The 24155-nt window shown below is 43.1% G+C and overlaps 2 protein-coding genes across 3 annotated transcripts in view; one reads left to right on the top strand and one right to left on the bottom strand.

Moving 5' to 3' along the window:
- The window catches only part of kcnh3 (potassium voltage-gated channel, subfamily H (eag-related), member 3), a 30715-nt gene extending 14635 nt beyond the window's left edge, over positions 1-16080 (bottom strand). Inside the window, exons 1-5 of the mRNA XM_057028210.1 lie at positions 15618-16080; positions 4425-4658; positions 4216-4347; positions 2117-2262; positions 504-762 (exon numbers count right to left, since the gene is read on the bottom strand). Coding sequence (XP_056884190.1) covers positions 504-762; positions 2117-2262; positions 4216-4347; positions 4425-4658; positions 15618-15693 — 847 coding nt within the window. The 5' untranslated portion in view covers positions 15694-16080. The remainder of the gene's footprint in view (positions 1-503; positions 763-2116; positions 2263-4215; positions 4348-4424; positions 4659-15617) is intronic.
- A 3377-nt stretch (positions 16081-19457) lies between these two features.
- The window catches only part of LOC130522662 (protein FAM184A-like), a 28207-nt gene continuing 23509 nt past the window's right edge, over positions 19458-24155 (top strand). The window contains exon 1 of one of the 2 annotated variants that reach the window (XM_057027246.1): positions 19458-19926. In XM_057027246.1, coding sequence (XP_056883226.1) covers positions 19759-19926 — 168 coding nt within the window. In that variant the 5' untranslated portion in view covers positions 19458-19758. The remainder of the gene's footprint in view (positions 19927-24155) is intronic. The other variant, XM_057027245.1, reaches the window with a different exon arrangement.

The raw sequence follows: 24155 nt of genomic DNA, 5'->3' as shown, positions 1-24155 counted from the left end.
TTTCTTTCATATTAAACTGTACAGGCATCAGCATGTGTTCCGTATGTAAAAGTTCAAGAGATTTGGCTTCATAATGAAAGCCTGAGATGACAGGCGAGGACAAAAATATCCTGTCCAGCTCTGTGACAATAAGACAAAGAATTTTTCAGCGAACGAGATTGTTAAGGTGGGCCCATTATCGTAAAGCTCCGGTGTGTCAGAAAGAAACGGAGGTGCTGCAGACAATGTGCCAATTAAGACCGGAAGGCTGCTGGTTCAGAACTGCTCATGTAAATTATGCCTATTATGTAAATCTGGAACTTGTCACCCTTCAGATATTAGGAAAAATGATATAAATATGGAGTAAAGAGCGAGGATTTTTCTATTATTCATTCCGTTTTCTTGCTAGCAAATCCCATGAAATCCATTGAGTTAGAAGAATTTCTGAATAAAGAATAAAAGATATTTATATACATATATAAACATGTATAACAACTTGGGCAAACACATAATAATAATCTTACCAATGATGAAAAGTATCTCCACCAAAATATCGCTGACACTTGGGGGGTTGCGGGCCGAGGAGCCGCCATCTTCTCGTATCTCCACCGCCGTGAAGCAAACGTTGTAGGGAACAGTTATGGCTACGTAGAAGGTGGCCAGCAAGATCAGCCAATCCCAGCCGGCCTTGAATGTACCATAGTGAAGGAGGACGAAGCAGGACTTCTGGATGTCCGCCACTTTGTACTCTGGGATCGGGTTCACGTTGGCTCCGAGAACGCTCTTGAGAAGAAAATATATGCAAGTATTTGCTTTTTAGTTGGGCGTATTTCTTTCATAAAATGATTAATACATGATTGTTCAGATTCAGAGCAGTGTCACTTTTTTATAGATATATTTAGCACAACTTCTGTATCTTTTTCTATGAATTTGGTGAATCTTGGACTCCAAGGACAATGGCTTGCTCCAGGGTTAGGGTCAGGGGCAGAATTTCAAGTTTAAGCTGGATTGGGAACAACATGCACCCTCAGAATATCAAGTTTGCTCTGTTTTATCATTCTGTGACCTTCAATGGACACTTGTTTGGGATGGGAACCATCAAAGGTCAGGACAGGACAAAGGTCGTACTTGACACAATCATTCACTGCCTTACACGAGTGAATTTGTCCTTCTGGGTCAGAGGTGAGTTTCTCTCTGAAGCGCGAATGTTAATTTCTGGAATAACAGAGAAATAGAACCAAAGATACAGGATTGTACCATCATGGTGGAGAAGCAGCTGAGACGGCACAAGATCCTTATTTACCAATCGATATATGTTGCACCTTTACAAATGAGCACAGCTAGGGAGTGAAAGAATGGGATAATGGAGATGAATGGATGAGGCAGGGAGCTGCATGGAGATGTCACGATTTACATCTCAAAGTCACTCCTGGATGTGTGGTTTTACAGACAAGCCTGGATGAAGTCAGCGGGTATATGTCCCATCTGGTCTGGGAAAGCCTATGGATGGATGGATGGATGATGGATGGTTGGATGGAAGTGTTGTGGGCAGCTGCGGAACACATAAATCACAAGTAAAGTGTAAATCATTTGGTTAAACTGAGGAAAAGACAATCTGGCCAATCATCTTTGGAGCCACTGCAGCAGAAAGGGATTTCAGCAAATGTAGTTGGATTGAGAGCTTTTCAGCTGAACACATGTATGGAGGACCCACATGAAGGTTTCATAAAAATGTTGATACAGAAGCAGAAGACGTCTGCTCAGAGTGGTTTTAAAATTTTATTTCAAGGTAGGCACGAGAACGTTTTCAGGTGAAAACTGTTCGTTTTCTGCGACGTCTCGGCGGTCACTTTACACTTTACAAAATGGGTGGCGGAATGGAATGTTTCCGTGTAAACTGGATAACTAATAGCTCTCTGAACCAGGAGGTACCGGCACACGTGGACTGCAGTTGCACTTAAATACTTTTATAATAGTGACATTACTGCGTATTTGTGGATTGTTGCATCACAAAACACACGCTGACTCATGGTCTACCATGGAAACGAAAGTGTTTTCAGTCTCTCGGGGGTCTAATATAACCCCTCGCAAGCACTAAATCAATTCTAATAACATCAAATGAAGAAGAAGGTCTTACATTGTTGATCTTGAGCTTGCTCTTGGTTTTGTCTTGTTTCTGTAGGTGTCCAGACAGCTGGTAGAGGACAGCTCGACTGCGACGACGTTCCATATTGAAGCCTGGGGGCCGGCTGATCTTGTGGATCTCCAGCCCGGTTTCTTCATCTGGACACAATAAGTAGTGCAATGAGTGAAATCAGGAGTGAGATAAAGGTGGCTGAAACGGGTGGACCTCTCAGATTTTAGCCATGAGAAATGTTCCAATCAGACAGAGAACTCATAGGTGCAACTCATCAAGGCAACTAATATGGAAAAAAATCCTTAGCAATTAATAAGTATTTGAACCCAATTACAAGCAATTCATAATGTGACAAAGGCTTAAAGTGTAATCAATGTTCCTACAGCTAACTTTAGTGTGTAAATTTAGTTTTGATACCAATGAACAGCTTGTTTCTGTACCTTTATACTCTACCAGCTACCTTAGCATTTAGCTAGGACACATTCCAGCCAGCAGAGCCGCAGCCCATTTTCTCACTATGATTATTTATTACTAAGCAGTCATTCTAAGCACAACCTTTTGAGTGCAAGGCCATTTTTGATTGGACAAAAGTGTGTTGTAATCTAAAAAAAATTACCCTTCTAATTGGAAACAGGCCCCTCTAACTACAGAGATCGGATGGGATTCAAATACAGCGCAGGCTGAAGAATGAGACCTTTCATAGTGGAGTCTGACATCCAGTTTTACAAAACAAATTGCCTCCTTGATGTAATTTTGGGTTTTTTTAAGGGGAAATCTTCCAGTAGGGAAATTACAATTACAGGCAGGTTCAGAGACTGTGCATTTATTATTTATTTTCAACTGCTTCGGCAGCACATCTCTACTGGCGGTTTCCTTAATGTAACGTTGGATAAAAAAACTCCTACTTTCTGTCATTTCTGGACTGTTTTGTTTTAGTTAGGGATTTGGTGCTATAGAAAGGCGGTGAAATATCGTGATTAACAGCTGAGCTCTGCCAAAACAAAAAGCCAGCGCTTGGGTCTTGATAATTAGGTTTCTTTTTATGAGAGGGAATTGAAGTTTGATGAAGCAAGCTGGAAGAAAGAGGACATTCTTGAGAAGCACGTAGGAGCCATGTCAGCTCAAACATGCAACACTGATTAGAATCAGGCAGGATCTCATCTGGGTTTCCTTTACATCAGAGGTGTCAAACTCAAATACCCAGTGGGCCAAAATTCAAAACTGGGACAAAGTCACGGGCCAACATTGATATTTATTGAAAAAATCTTCCTCCAGCTATTACACGGAACCTTTTGATATGGACCCAAACTAGTTTTACTCAACAACTGAACATGGAACAAGCAAAGCTTAACATTATACAATATATAATTTATTATTGCACACATGCAAAATCGAAATTCAAATGAAAAAAACACATCACTGGCATTCATTTCTTCTCTTTTTATTTTCAGCCTTCTGAATTAAATTTCAACAGTAATCTTTTGCCATTGTAAGTTAATGTAAATGTAAATGTAAATGTAATGCCTTTTCATCTCTTCTACTTTCTGGCACCTTCAAGTCATTTCCAGGTGCTTGTGCTTGTCTTGGTGTTGTGTTTTATAGTGTCATCTGTTGTTGTTCTTCTTGTAATGCACATTGGCTCCAAATACCAGACAGACAGGTCCGTCTTTTACGCATCTAAACAGATATTCTGCCTCCTACCTCTTCAGAAAGGTCCTATTTTCTGTCTTCCCTTTAATAATTTTTCAGAGGGGTAGTGCCAGAATTAGCATTAGCATATAAGGTCGCTATGACTACGTCCTCTCTCCTGGTGGTTGGCAAGCCACAAATTGCTGCATTACCACCAACAACTGATGTGGAGTGTGGATTTTCACACCAAAACACCAGCAGAGCATTCTGCTGAGAGCATTTTTGTAGTATTAGCACATGTGCTTTAAGCTATAATACCGGTGGGCCAGCTCAAATAGTCAATTGGTATGGCTTCGCGGGCCAAATATAATTACATTGCGGGCCAAATTTGGCCCACGAGCCAGAGTTTGACACCTGTGCTTTACATGTTAAACAACAACCAGTGGTTTTAAACCAGAGATAACTCTTACCAGTGTCAGATTCATTGCCATGATCCAAGTTCTTACTCTCCGTGATGTCCTTATGTGAGACCAGGAACAAAACCACCTCGCTCTTCTCATTCTTTATGGGGACAATGTCCAATAAACACCAGAACTTGGACCCTTTTTAAAGAGATAAGGACATCACGTCAGCGATGGAAGGACTTTCCTGCAGCACCTTCTGGGGCAGCCAGCCTTACCGCTCTTTTTGTAGAGAATGATCTCCGTCTTGAACTCGCGCCGTTCATCCAGAGCAATCTGCATCTGCGAAGTGAGGCGCTCACTGGTCTCGCTGCCGTACAGGAAGTGGCACATGCAGCTCTTCTGCATCAGCTCGCCACGGGCAAAGCCGGTCAGTTCACAGAAGCCATCCGAGCAGTAGACTATGGGATAGAGGGACTGGACCTGAGCGTTCCCCAGGACAAAATTGCTGTCTGGATGTGGAAAGAAAACAGGAAGTTTACAAAACAGATGAGGATACCTGTGATTTTCCCCTCTGCTTCACATGGTTAACGCGCATAATACACATTAATGCAAGAAAGAGAGATGGAGAGAGACTCCATGCTCGGAATATCTAATGAGCACATGGGAACCGTTACAGCAAGGTGGATTCAGAAGTTTCAGTTTCAGAAATTTGTGAGCGTCACATTTCCTGTTAGCATATCTTCACTCATATCCTGTTTTTTCTCAGAAAATATTCATATTCATATATAATATTTAACAGGATAGCTAAAGTTGCATGTGCTACGATACTTTTGATGTGTCTGTGACAACTGGATCAGATATATATTAAAATGTCTGTGGAAGAACAAGATAACCCCAGTTTTAAAAAAAAGAAGAAGCCTGGATTTTGTACTGTATGCTAATACGGAACTCTTTTTGTGCTGTAGGCATCTGTACTTCATTGAAAGAAAGTAGTTTAATGCATATTTAACATTTGTTATTAAACAGCACCTATTTAATCACTATTTACTGTCTTTAGGGTGGCGTTATAGAATCTGGAAACTTGAATACTGTTGGTTCTGTTTACTCTAAGTATATACAGTATATTTTTTTATCACCTACGGAGAACATTTTCTCCATTAGCCTCGCTGGAGATGTGTTTAATCCTAACGACTAAATTATGATGGCCAACCATATTCAGGCTCCACCAGCATCGTGTTTCACTTGTAGTACAAAGAAAACAAAATCAAAAATGCATGCTCGGCTCTTTTCGCCTTGCAGTTTATTCTCACTTTGCATTCGTGTCTGCACTTGATGAGGCTTTGCTTACTTTGAAGAGCTCTCCTCAGGGACAATTTAATACACCAGCCGCCTTTCAATGATTTTCGCCTCATCCTTTCCTGCTATTGTTCTCTTCTCATTCTTTGATGCCCCGTGCACCTTTTGGAGCGGAGAAACGTGCCAAAGCCACCCCACTGAAATCATTTTTTTGTACATTACCATTATTCTCCATCAACCATGAGAGAAGTACACCCTTGGTTAATTCACCATCACAGGGCACATATACAGTTTAGTCCCACCCACACTAACGGTTCCGGCCCACAGTAATTAAAATTATGATTACCGTATTTCCCGGACTATAAGTCGCACTTTTTTTCATAGTTTGTCAGGGGGTGCGACTTGTACTCCATGTGTTTATTTATATGTTAAATAAATACATTATTACAGAATTTCACATGTTCGTTAGTTTCACACTGACAACCACAAGAGGGCGCTCTAGGCGTGTGTACCTGAGGGACGAGTTCCTTTAGCGACGCAGAAGAAGAAGCGGTGCTTCGTCTATAGAGTTAGACTTGATTGTTTGGTAAACTGGCTCAGATGTTCTTTATGCTATAGTTATCGGAATAACTGTTAATATGTTACGTTAACAAAGCAGACACGTACTCAGTTCGTTGTGGGTCATGTACCTAAATTTTTTACTTTAGCATACCGTAACCCTATTGCTAATCCATGCTAATTGCCTTTCAAGATGAAATGTATGTTCTTGGTCTCGGATTTTATCAAATAAATTTTCCCCCAAAATGCGACTTATAGTCCAGTACAACTTATATATCTATTTTTCTTCTTTATTATGCATTCTTTGGCTAGTGCGACTTAAACTCCGGAGCGACATATAGTCCAGAAAATACGGTACACTTCAGGCACACTCCATTCTGAAATCAGACCAGGGTCACTTTCATGTATGGTCCTATACTGGATACAGGTCCCCCTTCTTTCTAATGACCATCTTCCCCTCCAATTCCAGTGCACTTCAGCTTGAAGTAAGAATAAAATTCAGGAGCCTCTATGTTTACCTCCACATGCTGGCTTCATATAACATTTTACTGCTCTGCCCGTAAGGACCTCAGCTGCTGTTGGCCAGTAAGAAGTATTTGATGATTGTCCAGGAATATGGTTAGTTTCCCTCTGACAGCAGTCTGCTTTGAAGATACACTTTCTTTTTGAAGGCCTTATTAGCCTTTTCCTACATCTTGTTCAGTTGCCTCCCCTTCACTCACTTCTTGAAAGTGTGTTACAAACTCCAAATTTCCAACAGAATATTTTGTCTTTTATTGATCACTCACAAATGACAAACTTTTTTAATTTAACTTGTACTGTTGTATATTTTTGTCACATGTACTATTTAAAAAAAAGCTAACACAAGGTATTTCATATTGAGAACTGACTATGTCCAAACATCCCCCGCTCATATATTATGAATATATAAACTATAAACTCAATATCCCACAATACATTTTGAAAAGAGAAAACCTTTGCTCCCTAACCAAGCCATATATCCTGTCATGTTAAATATTAAGGATAACAACAACAAAAAAAAAACCATCTGTAAAACATGAGTGATAAATTTGGATGCAAGTTTGTGTGAATTAGCCCAGTTTTGCATGGTGCCCTGTCACATGCCATAAATGCTTCTCTTCTAGAGTTAGCATTAGCATCGACATAGTGAGCAGGTGCGACGGATTTGCTACTTTGAAAAATATTGTTGGAACATATTATACGGTATGTTTGTATATTATATTATATATAGCATATTTACAGAGTGTTATGATGTTGATTCACTGTGTTTATGCAGCAGTGCTCGAGCAAACTGTTGCCTAAAGGAGTTAAACTGCCAAAACATCAAATGTCTCCGTATGACTCTTCCATCTGTGAAATGTTCAAAAGAGTAGATGACGACTTAATTTTCATTCAAACTCGAGGCAAAAACGTTCGTACAGAAATGAGTTGGGCAGACTGGAGCTCTAAAATTGAAGAATGTAAGCAATAAAGATCAAAGTGAGCAAGGGAGAAAACGATGAATGAGTGGAGGGGCGGAGAGTGAGTTTGGGCAAAGATGAACTTGACAGTGTGATTTAATAATTCATGTATTGATAAAACATGCCCAGTGAAGTCTCTTGAAACCTCATTGAGTTTCTCCCAGTGCATGAGACTCGTGGGAAATCATTATGAGTAATCAGTCACAATAACGGACCCACGGACACATATGTTGTGCTGTAACTGGCAAGTGTTCATTGAAGCGGAGGGTAAATTATGGATTAATGTGTATTCATACTGCTGTGTTCCTTCCAGGCAATATTATTGCCAATAATCAAAAATCCTGACACTAAAAAGGGCTTTCATCCACAATAACTCTGTTAAAACTGAAACTGCAGCATGTATGAAGGCTCTATATAACAGCTGGACCCCAAATTGTGCCTTTTAGCACATACTGCATCTGCCTTTGGCAAACATGTGCTGTTGCATGCCATATGCTCACAAATGTTGCAATAGTAACACATTTTTACCTTGTGGATTCATATCTGCCCACATTTTACTTGTCAATACTGAGCTCCAAGGCCAGCTCTGTTCTGCCTGAGGTGAATAAAGGCACACTTCTGTCCCCCAAATTGCTCCAGACGGGGCTTCTTCTTTTGATCAGATCTTTTAGTAAGATGCTACATCGATCATGATTGTCCAGAAGGTTATCCCAATCCAAAAGGCTTTAGCTTTAGCTTGTTAGCTTCAGCAGCTGCAGCAGATGTGAAGTAAACAATCTAGAGGAGGAAATAAGCTACCCACCATCCATTTGTAACATTAGAATAATTCAGCTGGCAAGTTTGACGAGTGTGACAAAATATAATAAGATTTGATGAAGCACTTCTCTGAGGAAAAAATAGATCTGTGCTTAACCGATTAACGGGTAGAATAGATGAATATTAATGTTTAAGAGAAAGACTGTTGCGCTCCAACGAAACAAACAAAGTGCTTTCCTCAAGCACCAAGTGGATATTTAACTGGGCCTGTGCCTTTCCGAAGAGTCATGTAGGACAGCAATGTCAGTCTTGGAGTCGTTATTCTAAAACCATTGTTAGGTTGGTGTCGCTTCCCTTGGCTGCAGGGATCCTCTCCCATTCAGCCACATGATTAAGCTGGACGATTGTTCTGTGCTTTGTAGAGACTAATCAACTTCCTTTATGCCAAAAAGTGAGAAATCCTTTTTTTAATGGCGCTGGCTTCTGCAATGAAGGGTTCTCGCTTAATCGGGAAATGGTCCTCTTGACAGCTGTGCTGCTGTTCAAAATGGGACGCAGTTCACTTTGGGATGGTGCTGGTGTTGGTACATCTGGTGTTGGTACATCTGGTGTTGGTACATCTGGTGTTGGTACATCTGGTGTTGGTACATCTGGTGTTGGTACATCTGGTGTTGGCACATCTGGTGTTGGTACATCTGGTGTTGGCACATCTGGTGTTGGTACATCTGGTGTTGGTACATCTTCAATGCTATTGTATTACCAATAACACCAGTGCAGTACAGATGGATGGATGGATGGATGGATGGGTGGATGGATGGATGGGTGGGTGGGTGGATGGACGGATGGATGGACGGATGGATGGATGGATGGATGGATGGATGGATGGATGGATGGATGGATGGATGGATGGATGCGTGGATGGATGCGTGGATGGATGGATGGATGGATGGATGGATGGATGGATGGATGGATGGGTGGATGGATGGATGGGTGGATGGATGGATGGATGGATGGATGGATGGATGGATGGACGGACGGATGGACGGACGGACTACGGCACCACAGCACTTTTCCAGTAGACAGATCACAGTATAGAGAAAACCTCACCAAGGATACCATACAGGAGGATCCAAGCTAGCAGATATCGTTGAATAAAATGTGAAAAGTCTGCAATTTCAAATGAAAGGAAGTGTTAAAGTGGGTCTTTTCCAATGCACAAAGTGTGAAAAATCACTCAAGGGTGCTTCAACCTTTTGTCACTCTTACCCTTCAAACAACCTCCTGCAGCCGTCTTTAACCTCACCCTCAACACAAAAGGTCTGGCCATGAAGTGCACTGGCCAACTGTCACCATATTGTAGTGTTATTTATTTTGTTTTGTATTACTGCTACAATGATGATGGTCCAGAACAGCAGCGATACCCTTTAACAGCAAATCTAGCAAATCAGTCGTGGCCCTCCACGGGTCATATCCCGCGGCCTCAGGAAAAAAAATCCCATCATTTCCTTTCTGCCTTGACCCCTTAGCCGCAGTCCTATTTTCTTTCGCTGCGTTCATTTTCGGCGTAATCCCCAAACACGAGACGGGCCTGTCACATTCAAACACCGAGCAGGTGTAACAACACAAAGTGAACAATGGAAGACCTCAGCCCCGGAGCAGCGGAGGGAACTCCGGCTAAACTGCACCTCTGATAACACTGATAGCGACAGCCCGCCACAGTATGTTCAGCACCACGTGGGATATTCGGCAAACATGGGGACACGCTGTGAATGTTTGTTACTGTTAGCGCTGCGCTGACCCACCTTCACTCCCCACAGGCTCCTGTTAGCCTGAACTATGAGCTAAGTGACATTTAAGGCCTCATCAAAAGAACTCACGCTTACTTGTGCGATTGCCACACGTTTATTTACAGTTTTAATATCATCTGTACGGGACGTACATCTCAAATTTCGAAGAGATTGTCATTCTTTTAGCCATTCTAAGGACAGGCTGGTGCACGATATAACAAAATATGTGAGGAATTTAAGTTTCCTGCAGCGCTGAAGCGCACTCAAATCCAAGGAAGCAGAAAGTGAAGACAATTTTATTGTACTTGTTCCGTATATGCGGGCTACAGGGAAATAATATTGGTTCTGTCAGTGCATTTTTATCTTTTATTAAACACGACGAGTCGGCAGTCCTCACCCAGGCCCTGGTTCGCACACCTCTCAGGAAGGGAAAATGTCACCGTCGCTGGGGGAAGTAAGCTGCACGGATAAATCAATGACAGTTTTTAGCAGTCTTAGACCCCCACAGAGACGGTGGGGGGAGCAAACCAGGTTCTACTAGACACAGTGTTCACACTGGAAAGAATGTAATCTTCCTCTGCAGCTTGCTGGTTTCAGGGGAAGGTCATCCAGGTGATTTTATGATTTAGCTAGGTTAAATTCAACATTTGTCTTGATCATTTACCAACATTGCCTATTGTTTCCCTAATGAGCCATTAACTGTTTGTTTTTTAAAAAAATCATATTTCACACATCTCATAAGTCAATTTCATTATTCCAGATCTAGCAAGTGCGGCATATTTGTGTTTATTGAATATTTGCCATTTGACAAGCAGGTGCAGTCGCGTATAGATTTTCACTTGTTGAAAGAGGAATGGCATTTAAAAGGCTCCATGCCAACCCAAAAGGAGAAGGCTCCCAAACAAGCTGACAGTTCTGTAAATCTGTAAACACGGCCCCCTGTGTTTCCTCATAGACGTCCACAGACATGTTCAGTCCACATCAGCTTTAATACTTTATCGCCAGGGGCTTTTTTGTCAAAAGTCCCTGAAAAGAAGGAAAGTATCTGTCACTCGGAACGCCGCTGTCCCTCTCCCTCACTTTGAGTGATTCCCTAACCAGAAACTGACAAATAGCCACGCTGTATGTGCCCTGGTAGGTAACATTAAACAACCCCTCTGCCACTGTGCTCCTCTGCTGAAGCCAAGGTGTCATTACATTGTAAGGAATTATTTAAATCCTGTCCTTTAGCAGATAATATATTCGGTCTCAATTCTCCGTTCCCAAGTTAGTTGATTTATGGCCTATAAATCATTAATTGAGCTTTACGCCAAACAAGTGCAGCATCATCCAGAGGAACAAATGATGAGGCTGGGGACTGTAATGTGAACCAGCAGGAGGCCCGACGTGCAAAATGGATCCGAGAAGACATTCCACCTTTATAGGCTTAATTACACATCAAACAGCCTTTTGCTAGCTGCTGCTGAGAAGACCAGTGTTCAGAAAAAGATGTAAATAACATATTTTTTTTAGAAAATTGAGCTGCTGCAAAGACTTTAAATTTATATAGCGTTTGTTACAATCAAAATTGTCTCTAGGCGCTTTCCAGAATCCCAGGGCCTGACCCCAGACAAGCAACAGTGGCAAGGAAAAACTCCCCTTTAACAGGAAGAAACCTTGAGCAGGACCAGGCTCATGTAGGGGGACCCTCCTGCTGATGGGGGGGTGGGTAGAGAGAGAGGAGAGGTGAGGAGAGGACAGGAGAGGAGAGGAGAGGAGAGGAGAGGAGAGGAGAGGAGAGGAGAGGAGAGGAGAGGAGAGGAGAGGAGAGGAGAGAGAGGAGAGGAGAGGAGAGGAGAGGAGAGGCAGCCATGACCCAGTGGGGTGACAGAGGCCTGTCAGGTGTCAGGCTGACGGACTTAATCTGGGTTGGACCTTCATTTTCAATGAGGATATTTCAATGAGCAATGAGAAGCATTAAAATAAACATGAATTGTATGAGCAATTTTTCAGTATATTTTTTCACTTTAAGCCATCAAACTCATATAAAGTAATGGAGTTGTAGATGTGGTTCAGACTCCCATACCCATAATACAGTGTTACCTATTACTGACCGTGCCTAAATACATCATAATCTCCTAGGCAACGTGATTGTCTAATCTTAGGGGAATCACTATTTTTGTGATTTTTATTTTTGTGGCTTGGCTGGTAACGTGTGAATCTTTGAACCTTTTTTCCCCAGGTAACCTGGTTACAGAGAGAGACCAGAGCATCTCCTGCATTAACCCAGATGGAAGAGCGAATAATGACCTGTCGTCCCTCACTGCAGACGAAAGCAACCAAAGGTTTGCAGCTCGCAGAGGTTTGGTTACACCGGGACCTAAATCTGGGCATGATTTCAGTTCTTTCTCCCGCTGCTATGCCTTTGATTTAAAACAGCATCACAAATCTCTCTGTCTGTTTGTCCTTGAATACTCCCCTTTCTTTTTTTCCCCCAATGCAGCCAAGAGTGACATGCACACGCTTTATTGGCAAGGCCACATAAATAGCTACAGTTACGCTTCTTTGACTTCAGAAGGTCCTTATTAGAATATCCCTACTGTGAGGATGAGCGATATGGCGCCTTGTGGGCTGAGAATTTATTTTTCTTGAAGTCGTGGATGGAATTTGCGTAGGGTTGTGGAACATTAGATGGGAGTAGCCACAAATTGATTATTTAAAATAATTGAATCAATAAGAAACCTGATAATAATAGTTCAGCAAACCACTGCCAACCTATTTGTGCTTTATGTTCTCAAAAAAGCATTTTTAAAGCAAAAGATAATTAGCATAATTGCTCGCTGGATAGGTTTCAGTGCACTCCAAATGAGGATGCAGCGATAAACATATGAACAGGGACACGCATGGACAGTGCAGCTAGCTGGCTGCTATGTATGGTCTTTCACATGTTTTCTTCAGGGGATGAGAGATGAGAGGACCTACGGGCGGAAGAAGTCTGTAGCTCCAGCTGGAATTTGACGGCCAAATGTGATGGAATATTTGACAGCGATAGCAAACGACAACGTGCTACGAGATAGCTGACTTGCAGGTATTAGCGGTCTCATTGGTTTCGTTTGCTTCCCTTTTTAACTTTGTGATGAATCTGATAAGCTTTTTTGCACAGAAGCCTGTACTGGGATGGTCTTCACAGTTCACTCCCTCAGGCTAACCAGGTAGAATGCATTGGAGCTAAGAAGGAGGGGATTTAGCCCTTTTAACCATACATCATTCAAACACCTCACCACTTACCACAAATGTGTAGCTTTTAATGTCTGACTGGGATTCAGGATGCCTGCAGATCACCTAAAGTGAAACTCTTTTGTCTCCTTGACCACTTTAAAGTAAAACCTTAACTTCCATTATTTGCATTTTACATCTATGCAAAAAATGCTCCAAACCAAACCAGTGCTCTTATTTGAGTGGTATTTTCTGCCCAGGTACTGCGCACCGGACCGCAGTGAGGGGTTATTTCTTCAGCTCCCACGGCTTTTCAAGGGCCTCTAAGTGAAAAGTCAGACACGGCGAAATCTGTAACTAAAACCATTTGGGGATTTCCCGGGGAAAGATCCGCAGCTTTACGGAGGGATTTCTGCATACGGAATGACGGGAGTGCTCAAGCTGCATCACAAGTGTGAGGGCCCCTACTGCAGACAAGAAGGAGAGGCTGAAACTGCTGCAGCTGGAACCTGCGGGAGGTTCGGGAGCCGTCGGTCCTGACACACACGGTAATTGTTGACCTTTATGAGAAGACATGAGCCAGATTTCGATTCTGCTGCGTTTTTTCACACAATCAAAGCTGCAGAATTTGTTGAATTAGAGTTGGAAAAGAAATTGTTTTGACCAATAAAGGAAAAGAATGTTAAAATTTGTGATGTCACCTATAGGACCTAAAGGTCAAACCTCCACCTCTGTGCCAGCGGTGGCGATGCTCATGAGTTTTGATCCTCACTCTCGAGGTAAATTACATGCAGCCATTTTCTCCCACCGCAGATGACACCAACCCAAGTCTTCGGAATCTGACGGACTCTCATGGATCAGTCACTCAAAGCTCGCGGCCTGGCAGGAAGTGCTCGGAGATGGCGAAACGCAATCTGTTCCTCTCGCAGATTAGAGGAGAGCTGATCTACGCTGAGATAAAATGAAAAATTCGAACTGAATTACAGCTACATTATGAAACGTGGCCCGGAGGTGACGCACAAGAGGCATCAGATGCCGGCGGACGCCTCTGCATCAGACAGGCCGCAATCTCCCAGCACCTTGTCGACACAAGTCCTCACACAAATGGTTTTCTGTGTCTCTGCTGTAATTCGGAGCCCTGTTTTGCCATTTCTGCAGCCTGGTCTGCAGTTTCACACCCGTGGTGCAGTTTTCAATGCCTCTAAATTATAGATCACCCTGAGTCTTTTGATTGAATATAAATAAGTGATACATATTGTAAGTCAGGGCAGGTAGCACCTGGGTTTTGTAACGTGCTTTTCCTGTGTTGAGCAGCTGATGAAATGGTTGGAAATGTTTATGACAGGCTGTCAATCATTTCATATATTTTACCAGGTCTCTCTCTCTTTCTCTCTCTGTATGATTTTATATGAGCTAAACCACAACTTAAAGAACATGTGCAATAAATTCCACCAAAATCACCAACAAGAACTTTACTGTCTCTACGCTACCAAATGGTAAATACAGGGGGACAGGTGGGCAATTAGACCACAGCAATACTAATTAATGGTTGCACCTCAACTTAATGCAGAGCTTGATACCATAATGCATGGATCGAGCAGGCGCCTATACTAGCGTGGTCACCATTCCACCACTACGATACTTTAAGCACCCTGCGGCATACATGCAATGCTAATGGCCATTTCTTTAAGGCCAATCAATAGCGACTCGAAAAGAAATGGTCATATGTTGGTGAATAGAAGAAAGTGCACCTGTATCTAAACAAGCAGTGGGCTCTGGTGATGAAGCCTATTCAGTGCAACAGGCTTGGCTGTTCCTCATCACCACGCTTGCACGTGCTGCTCTAATGGTGAGAAGCGTGCCTGTGTTTATGCCGTGAGAGGGTTAGAAATGATGCATATGGATTGACTCTTGCAACGATCCACATCCTTTCAGAGTGACAGTTCTCAGTCGCATGATGGCAGCTCAAACCGTTGCTTCTGAATACTAATGAACACCCTGGCTCACGCATTAATTAACACTATATATATCCTATACAGCCTCTGCCACATTAGTAGGGTGGATACACTTAAGAAAACCACAATTGGGCTAAAGATAAGTAGGGATCCACAAAGTATCCCAGAGTGTTCAATAAATCCATATCGTGCCTATTGAATGCAAAATGGAAGACTTTTGAATGCATAGATTTATGACTTTATTTTCCTTCATCACTTCATCAAGTCTTCGTATACCAACAAATAACTGGTTTCATTCGTCCCTCAGGACATGTTAATGGTTTGTTAAAGTGCTCAGGACTTGTTTTCATGGACCACAGAGTTCAGGTGTCTGCATTAATGACATCACAGGCTGTCAATCATTTCACCCGGAGTAAACAAACTGGACGTTCTGTACTCACGGGTCCCATCGAAGCGAGTGGCGATGGTGTCCAGGAAGGTGTTCTGGGGCGCGATGAGACCCCGCATCACCGGCATCCGGGAGCGCGTCGAGCCGCGTCTCTCACGCCGCTCCGAGCCATGGCTCTCCCCGGCGGTGGCCACGAAGCCCGGGAGGAACTTGGACGTAGCGCCCGGCGCTCCTCCCAGCCCCTGGAGGAGGGCGCCGAGCCGAGACACTCGGGACTCCACGGTCCGGCAGCGGGCACCGACAACCGTGCGGGTGATCACGCCTGAGAGGGAGTCGGAGGAGCTGCTTGGTGGTTGGAGGGAGGAGGTTGGAGAGAGCACCAGCGAGGACGGCGGTCACATTTACGCACGGGTGTGCTGCAATCCTCCTCCCACTCCCCCCGCTCTCGCTCTGCTCCACACCGCTCCTCTCTTCTCCCCTTTCATGTGTCACTCCTTTGCATTTCTATCAGGCCATTTTCACCTTTTGGATTTGGATCTTGATCCATGGCTATTTGAATAGTGGGGCTGTTGTCTCTAATTTGTCTTTTGACGAATAAAAAGCAAAATGCATTGGATGGATGAACAAAACATAATGCTGCATAAAATCTGCACGGGTTTTATTTTTTATTAAATATTAATATGCTGTATGCTTATAAACCAAATCCCAGGGCTACATGCTTCACATTTATATTCAACATGACACATGAACCAACTGTGGAATCCATAGTTATGGGCTCTATATGAAATTCCATATATAAAGATTATACACATCTATCTATCCATCTATGTATAGATCAAACTATCTGTCAATATATCTAAGTGTGGAGTTGAAATGCACATTATATTACACAAGATACGAGTGCTTTACAAGTGTTTACCTACAGTTGTTGGCAGGCTTGCTAACAGTAACCACTAATGTTGCCATCTAAACACCAATTTAAAGCTTCCCTCACTTTCCTGGTTGCTCCTTTTCTGGGAGAAAAAGAAGGCCCTTGCTGTGGCAAACAGCCACATAAGCCATGGGTTCTACATCCCTGTGAAAGACCCACCATTGTCTATGCATAACAGGGGTCATACTCAGTTTTAGAATTATGGTTATGGAAAAGGAATGAAAAATGATGTCAGGATTTGTGAAGAATCACCACCACCCATTAAAATGACTGACAACTGTGCCGTTATTTAACGAATTGGGGTGCGAACATACGGTATTTGTGAGCCATGTACCAAACCATCAGCACTGACAAAACGTGACACAACATTGGTATTTGTCTCATCAAACATGTGCTGCCTGAGAACCATCTGATTTATGTATCACTTAAGGATTCATGAGAACCTCAGGGTCATGTTTATAATAAATAAAGATAATAAAGTGGGATTTAAACATTAGTTCCTCTAATATGCTTCATTCTATACAGCAATGTGCAGTGGCTATAATCACTTTCAGTTTAAAGGTATCTATAAAGTTTGAGTATCACACAATTGATATACACTTTAAAGAAAGAGCCTTCTTGGAGTTGGGAAGCTAACTCTGGCAGATTCATCTATTTACTCGAGAGCTACATGGGAGGAATCTTTGGGGTGGAGTCAGACTGTCTAGATGATGTTTCCATTCAGGAGGGCCAAACAATAATCTGTAAGGATGAAGATTCAAGGCCAGCATATTTCAATTCCACCCGCTGCATCAGCTGCAGTAAAGCAAATACTTCACCGGTGCTTTTTTTTACCCACTCCTGAACCGGTTGATGTCGTCTAACTATCAGGTGGAGGAAGGATCTAGTGTGACAATGATGCACAACCACTCCTTATAGCATTGAGATGACCACAGTGCACTGCTGTGCGTGCTCTCCGAGTGGAGTATAAAAAAGGGAATTGCTCCCTCTAGAGGGAAGACGGAGTAGAGCATGCGTTATAAAACAAAGCACAAGTAAAATTAATATTTAATTGGTGCGTGAGTGTGTGTAGCTTCTTATGAAATGCTTTAATAAATACATGTAGGAAAAAAACAGTAATATAACGTCAATAACGCAAACCATTTAAGGTTTTTTGCCAACTATTTGTAACTAATAAAAACTGAAATTAGAAAATGATAATACAGTATAATTAGTATAAGCATGGGGGGAAAATCTGAATTTACTACATATGCATTTCTTCTTTAAGTTCTTTAAGTATGTAATTCAACTAAAGTTGGAAAAACACGCTGTTTACAACAAAACCAAAAAGCATCTTGTTAAAACACGTGTTGTCCAGAAGTGTCCTGAATAATTAAAATCCTTCCCAAGTTGAAAATGACTCAACAGCATTAGTAATGAGCAATTGTAGAAAACACATACAGAAAATAGGCCCGAACTCACCACTCACCACTCAACAGCATAATCACATTACAGATTTTTATCTTTGTCCACTAAACACGACAGTTGCTGCAGTTTTCGCCTCCTGTTAACAATATCTGTCCCCAAGAGGCTTCTAGGAAAAGGATTTATTGGATAATTTTAACAGAATATATGGAACTCCATAATCTAACCTGTTAACATATTACGGGGGGGCGGGGGGGGGGGGGGTAGGTTTCTTTGTCAATGTGGACAAAACATGGAAGGCGGCACTGCCAAGTTACCCTTGAGCAAGGTACTGAATCCCCAAATGCTCAGGGCCCCACAATGAGCTGGGACTCCTCCAGTGGCGTAACCTGCCTTCACCCGTATGTTGCTGGGATAGGCTCCGACACCCTCCCAGTGACCCCAAAAGGGATGTAGTGGTCAAGAAAACAAAAATACGAGACGCTGTAAAGACAATTGGGTATCCATTTTCAAACACTCTTCATTATCAATATCTAATTGTTTATTGACTTTTCTACCATCTAATGTCAATCGCATTAATAGAGCCCTTTCAATTTTGGGATCTTGATTTTCAGTCGGATTTCCATTCCAAACAGCAGATTTCTAGCACATATCAACACAATCTGATTTTACCTCCATACATTATCTATTTGCAATGGTATTGGAGGGGTACAATGTGGCACAGTGTTTTCTATCTCTACCCTGCATGAGCAGTTCACAGATTGCCAGATACAGTGTCAGAATTCAAATAAACTGCTCAATGCACAATGTTTTCATTTATTTTTCTAGTAGGACTGCATATGACTGTATTCATTCATCATTTTCATGGCTAAATCAGTTTCTTTTTCTCTCTCTCGCCTTCTTTCTATTTTTGATGCACTTTACGACCACTAGATGTCAGTATAGCATCAGTTATTGTTTCAGTGCACTGCGATGATGTAATGGTGCAGGTTTGTTTACTACTGTGCCAAAATTCTGACAAAAGCTCTCTTTTGACATTGTGAGATTTTAATGAGATCATTCACATATTGCATTAACCACGCTCGCAGCTTCTACAATACGATGGACGTTGATACCGAGATCAAAATTATTTATTTTATTTTTGTACATCCAGTGAGTTCAACATTTTATTGTCGTGTTCCATTTAAGTAAAGACTGAGACGAGTAGGTCTCCAAAATAGTCGGAACTATTTCTATTCATTAACTCAAGCACATTTTTCTGATTATCAGAATCAGAAATAGTCGGAATAAACAATAAAATTACAGCTATAAACGAAACAGCAGGCCGGCTGTCAGTACATGAGTATGTGTTGCATTCCATCATTTCATGACATATTACTAGTAAAATAAAAAACAAAACACTTTTTAAAACGAACAAAGTTAAACAGGGCGTAATAGTTTACATTAAAAAGATCTAAACCGGATAATTGTGTACATGCTGAGTATGATCATGTCGGATAATTGCCAGAAGATTCACGCATTTTTAAAGGCTGGCCACGTGACGTCAACGTGTCAGCTGTTCCGTCAACTGTCGCTCGCGTAAAGCTGCATCAGTACCGGAGCCTGTCGGCGCGCGACTCCGGACGAGCATCTGGCGCGCATCTCGCGCTCTAAACATCACATCACTCTCACCGTAGTGCTCGCGCGCTTAGCGGTCGCGCGCTACGAGACGCTCTCGCGCGCCTCTGTCCCCTCCTTCTCCTCCCTCCCGCTCTGAAGCGTAGATTAGTCCCAACGCAACAATGCGGGGGATTTAACGCAGAGCTTCATTTTGCTCACATCCAGATCTTCGAATTTGGGGCTGGTTCCCGTTGAAAAAATGGCGACGGGGGCAGGCTGGCAGCCTCCTCCGTACGGCTCCTCGGCTGGAAGCAGCAAATACAACACCTCTCCGACAGCCAGCATGTTTTACGACGGCGGTGTGACGCTGGAATACACACAAGATCTACATCTAAAGATGAGTAAGAAGATAGCGCAGCTCACCAAGGTGTGTTCATGTGAGGGAATGAATGAATGGGTGAGTGAGTGAATGACGTCGCTTTCTGCAGCTGCCCGGGTGTTCAGGAACGTCCTGCTGATGTTGTGTGATGTTTTATTTATTCACTTATCGCAGGACGGAAGGGTTGATGTCGCTACATATGCCTCCACTCAGGTCGTGTTTATTTCCCACGCTGCTGTAGTTACTCACGAAAAAAATGTCCGAAAGACTTCCCTGAAGTGCTCTCACTACTCGGTGGATGACAGTCCAGTGAGTACCTGAATAGTCCCAGTGAAATGTGGCGTTCAGGTTTGGAGAGGGACGTGGTCCATGAACGCAGCATCAGAACCTGTGCGTATGGTTGCTCCATCAGTGCGCGCCTCACTTATGTAATATTGAAGGGATGCGGGGAGATGTTTCTTTGTGCTGCTCCACCTGAAGCCCCAGCAGCTCCACACAACACTGGCATGAACAAAAGCTGGAGAATTCGTCCCAGAGAAAAAGTGCTGCAAAGACGGGTGTCTTTGCATTGAAATGTTACTTGTCAGTAGAGAATGTACATTAAAATTGGCGCTGACCATTAACCAGTGGTTCTGGATGTAAGTATTGTTGAACTGGTCTTTATCTTTCTTACAATCCAGATTAATTAAATTAGATTTCGCTAGATATCTGAGGAGCCGAACTATGTCTGAAAGCACTATCTTGTGCAAGAGGCGCTTCAAAAATTGCTAGCAGGTCTACACCATTGTGTTTTGCCTGTTTTGTCAAGTGTCTGTAGACCAGTGAATCACATTGCCGTGTTACTATTCCTGTGATTTACGTGTGTGCGTTATTCTACATATCGGTTTTGCATAATCAACCCTAAACTCATGTTCTCCGTGAAGCAACGAGCATTGTTTTTTAATGAGTGTGGTTGTGCAAACTGCACAGATATTGTTTAATCAGGAGCAGACAGAAAGTAGGACAGTATGTAGCTGCACAAACAACGGAGAACCGCTGTTGGAAAGCAAGTTTCTCTTTGAGATGGATGAAGGACAAGTTTCTTTATTGAGAGAGAAGCAATCAATGTTAGGTGAAACACTTCTCGATCACTAGTATTTTTGTGTTGGCTACAACCAAAGACTATTAAAAACAGCGTGTATATTTTATTCTCTTAATTTGTTTTGTGGTTGGATGTCCTCAGAGAGACAAACTAGAAGAAGAGGATTGATTCTGGCAGTTTTATTTCACTGTATATGATGCACATAAACACAAATAACTTGACAAACACATTTAGTTGTACCGATATTGTATCAGTAAAACAGTTATAAACTGATATTGAAAGCAACGTAAATTCCTTTCATTGTCATTTTCTAACGTGACATCATCTTGACATAATAATTACATGTTTACACTGCTTATCTATCAAATATATTGTGTTTGCTGACTGACAGTCTTAATGGACAATGCCTACTGTTTCCATCATCATATTTATTCTCACACAGTCATCTTGTCTAACAAAGTCACTTGTAACAGTGACTATGCTGCCACTTCCTGAGGGAAAATGTAGACCAGGATCACAGAGAGACTACAGCACCCCTGAAAGTAGGACTCCTAAATCCCACACTTAGTGTGCATGATGCTAATCCTCTGGAGCAGAGCAACATGGGTCACAAGGATGGCAAAATCTTTGGCTGAGCCTCTCCAGACGTTAACTGCCTTCGGTTCATCTGTGTAAAATATCCTTCAGCCACAGGAGCATGGTTGTCACCAAGTCACAGAGCAGCACTTTTTAATGAATGCTATGATGGAAAAACTTTGGAAATGTGATCAATAGCAGACATCTGGAGGAGACTGCACTGCTTTTTCAATAACTTCTCCATTCTTGAAATGGCGGAAGAAGGATTGTGCAGTCTGATTAATTGCATGTGTTTGAATCGCTCGATTTTTAGTGAGATTTTTATGGGTATTGTAGAGATGATCTTTATGATGTCCTTTGTCTTCGCAGATATAAACAGTGCAGCAATAAAAATGCATATTGTTATAAATAACCATTAATCTGTGTAGATGGTAGCTTGGTCTGTTAGGGATTAGGCTTGAGAAGCAGAGGGTTTCTGGTTCCAGCCCCAGTGTGACTGAAACATGGAAGGTGTTCTGGTATTAGGGGAAGGTGCCAAAATGCTTTCAGAGCACTGGCGCCTCATTGACCCTACCACATTGAGGGGTGGACCCTCCCTCATTGAGGGGTGGACCCTACCTCATTGAGGGGTGGACCCTACCTCACTGAGGGGTGGACCCTAGCTCATTGAGGGGTGGACCCTACCTCATTGAGGGGTGGACCCTCCCTCATTAAGGGGTGGACCCTACCTCATTGAGGGGTGGACCCTAGCTCATTGAGGGGTGGACCCTACCTCATTGAGGGGTAGACCCTCCCTCATTGAGGGGTGGACCCTCCCTCATTGAGGGGTGGACCCTACCTCATTGAGGGGTGGACCCTAGCTCATTGAGGGGTGGACCCTACCTCATTGAGGGGTAGACCCTCCCTCATTTAGGGGTGGACTCTACCTCACTGAGGGGTGGACCCTAGCTCATTGAGGGGTGGACCCTACCTCATTGAGGGGTGGACCCTCCCTCATTAAGGGGTGGACCCTACCTCATTGAGGGGTGGACCCTAGCTCATTGAGGGGTGGACCCTACCTCATTGAGGGGTAGACCCTCCCTCATTGAGGGGTGGACCCTCCCTCATTGAGGGGTGGACCCTAGCTCATTGAGGGGTGGACCCTACCTCATTGAGGGGTGGACCCTCCCTCATTTAGGGGTGGACTCTACCTCATTTAGGGGTGGACCCTACCTCATTTAGGGGTGGACCCTACCTCATTTAGGGGTAGACCCTCCCTCATTGAGGCGTGAACCCTGCCTCATTTAGGGGTGGACCCTACCTCATTGAGGGGTGGACCCTACCTCATTGAGGGGTGGACCCTCCCTCATTAAGGGGTAGACCCTCCCTCATTTAGGGGTGGACCCTACCTCATTGAGGGGTGGACCCTCCTCATTGAGGGGTGGACCCTACCTCATTGAGGGGTGGACCCTAGCTCATTGAGGGGTGGACCCTACCTCATTGAGGGGTAGACCTACCACATTGAGGGGTGGACCCTACCTCATTGAGGGGTGGACCCTCCCTCATTAAGGGGTAGACCCTCCCTCATTTAGGGGTGGACCCTACCTCATTGAGGGGTAGACACTCCCTCATTGAGGGGTGGACCCTCCCTCATTAAGGGGTAGACCCTCCCTCATTTAGGGGTGGACTCTAGCTCATTTAGGGGTGGGCCCTACCTCATTGAGGGCTGGACCTACCACATTGAGGGGTGGACCCTACCTCACTGAGGGGTGGACCCTACCTCATTGAGGGGTGGACCCTCCCTTATTAAGGGGTGGACCCTACCTCATTGAGGGGTGGACCCTAGCTCATTTAGGGGTAGACCCTCCCTCATTGAGGGGTGGACCCTCCCTCATTAAGGGGTAGACACTCCCTCATTGAGGGGTGGACCCTCCCTCATTAAGGGGTAGACCCTCCCTCATTTAGGGGTGGACTCTAGCTCATTTAGGGGTGGACCCTCCTAACCCCCCCCCCCCGATGCTGAAAGGGAAAAGCGATTAAGAAGACGAGTTAAGCGTTAAAGTCTTTATATAGAAATTATTATGTGATTGATTCAAGCAGTATGTTTTCAATGGCACACTGTTTAGATCCTGAAATCAATTTTGAAACAATGCATTTTAAGAGAGTTGTTGGCAAATATTAAAATAAAAGATAAATACAGCACCCAGTCTTGCTTTAGAGAGAAGGGTTTGCTGGCTACCCCTCTTTGGACAGGAATTTAACCCATAACAGCAAAGCGGTCTGGTTTCACTAAATAAAAATATCTATCAGTCACAGTTGCTTTAGCTCATGTTCTATGGTTATCGTCTGGTATTATCCAAAAGCTCTTCTTATACGCTCCCAATTAAACCCTGCAACAACAATCACACTAATTCAAAATAAAAACCACAACCACACAAAAGACACAGGTTTAAGTATATTAATGAATTTGCAAATAACCCATGCCATTTAATTTTGGATTTTACAGATTAAATCAAAAATGTAGATTTGGATTAGAAAGGACAATTGCGTTTCCTCCCACCACATAATGAATGCCCTGAGAATTAAGGATGGTATTCAACTCGCCATGGCTTGTCAGGTTTTAAGCTTAAATCGTGCAAAA

Source organism: Takifugu flavidus, chromosome 3 (genome assembly GCF_003711565.1).
Source record: "Takifugu flavidus isolate HTHZ2018 chromosome 3, ASM371156v2, whole genome shotgun sequence".
In the NCBI taxonomy this organism is placed as follows: Eukaryota; Metazoa; Chordata; class Actinopteri; order Tetraodontiformes; family Tetraodontidae; genus Takifugu; species Takifugu flavidus.
Note: the sequence above shows the minus strand (reverse complement) of the source record. Positions and strands in the feature narration are given on the sequence as shown.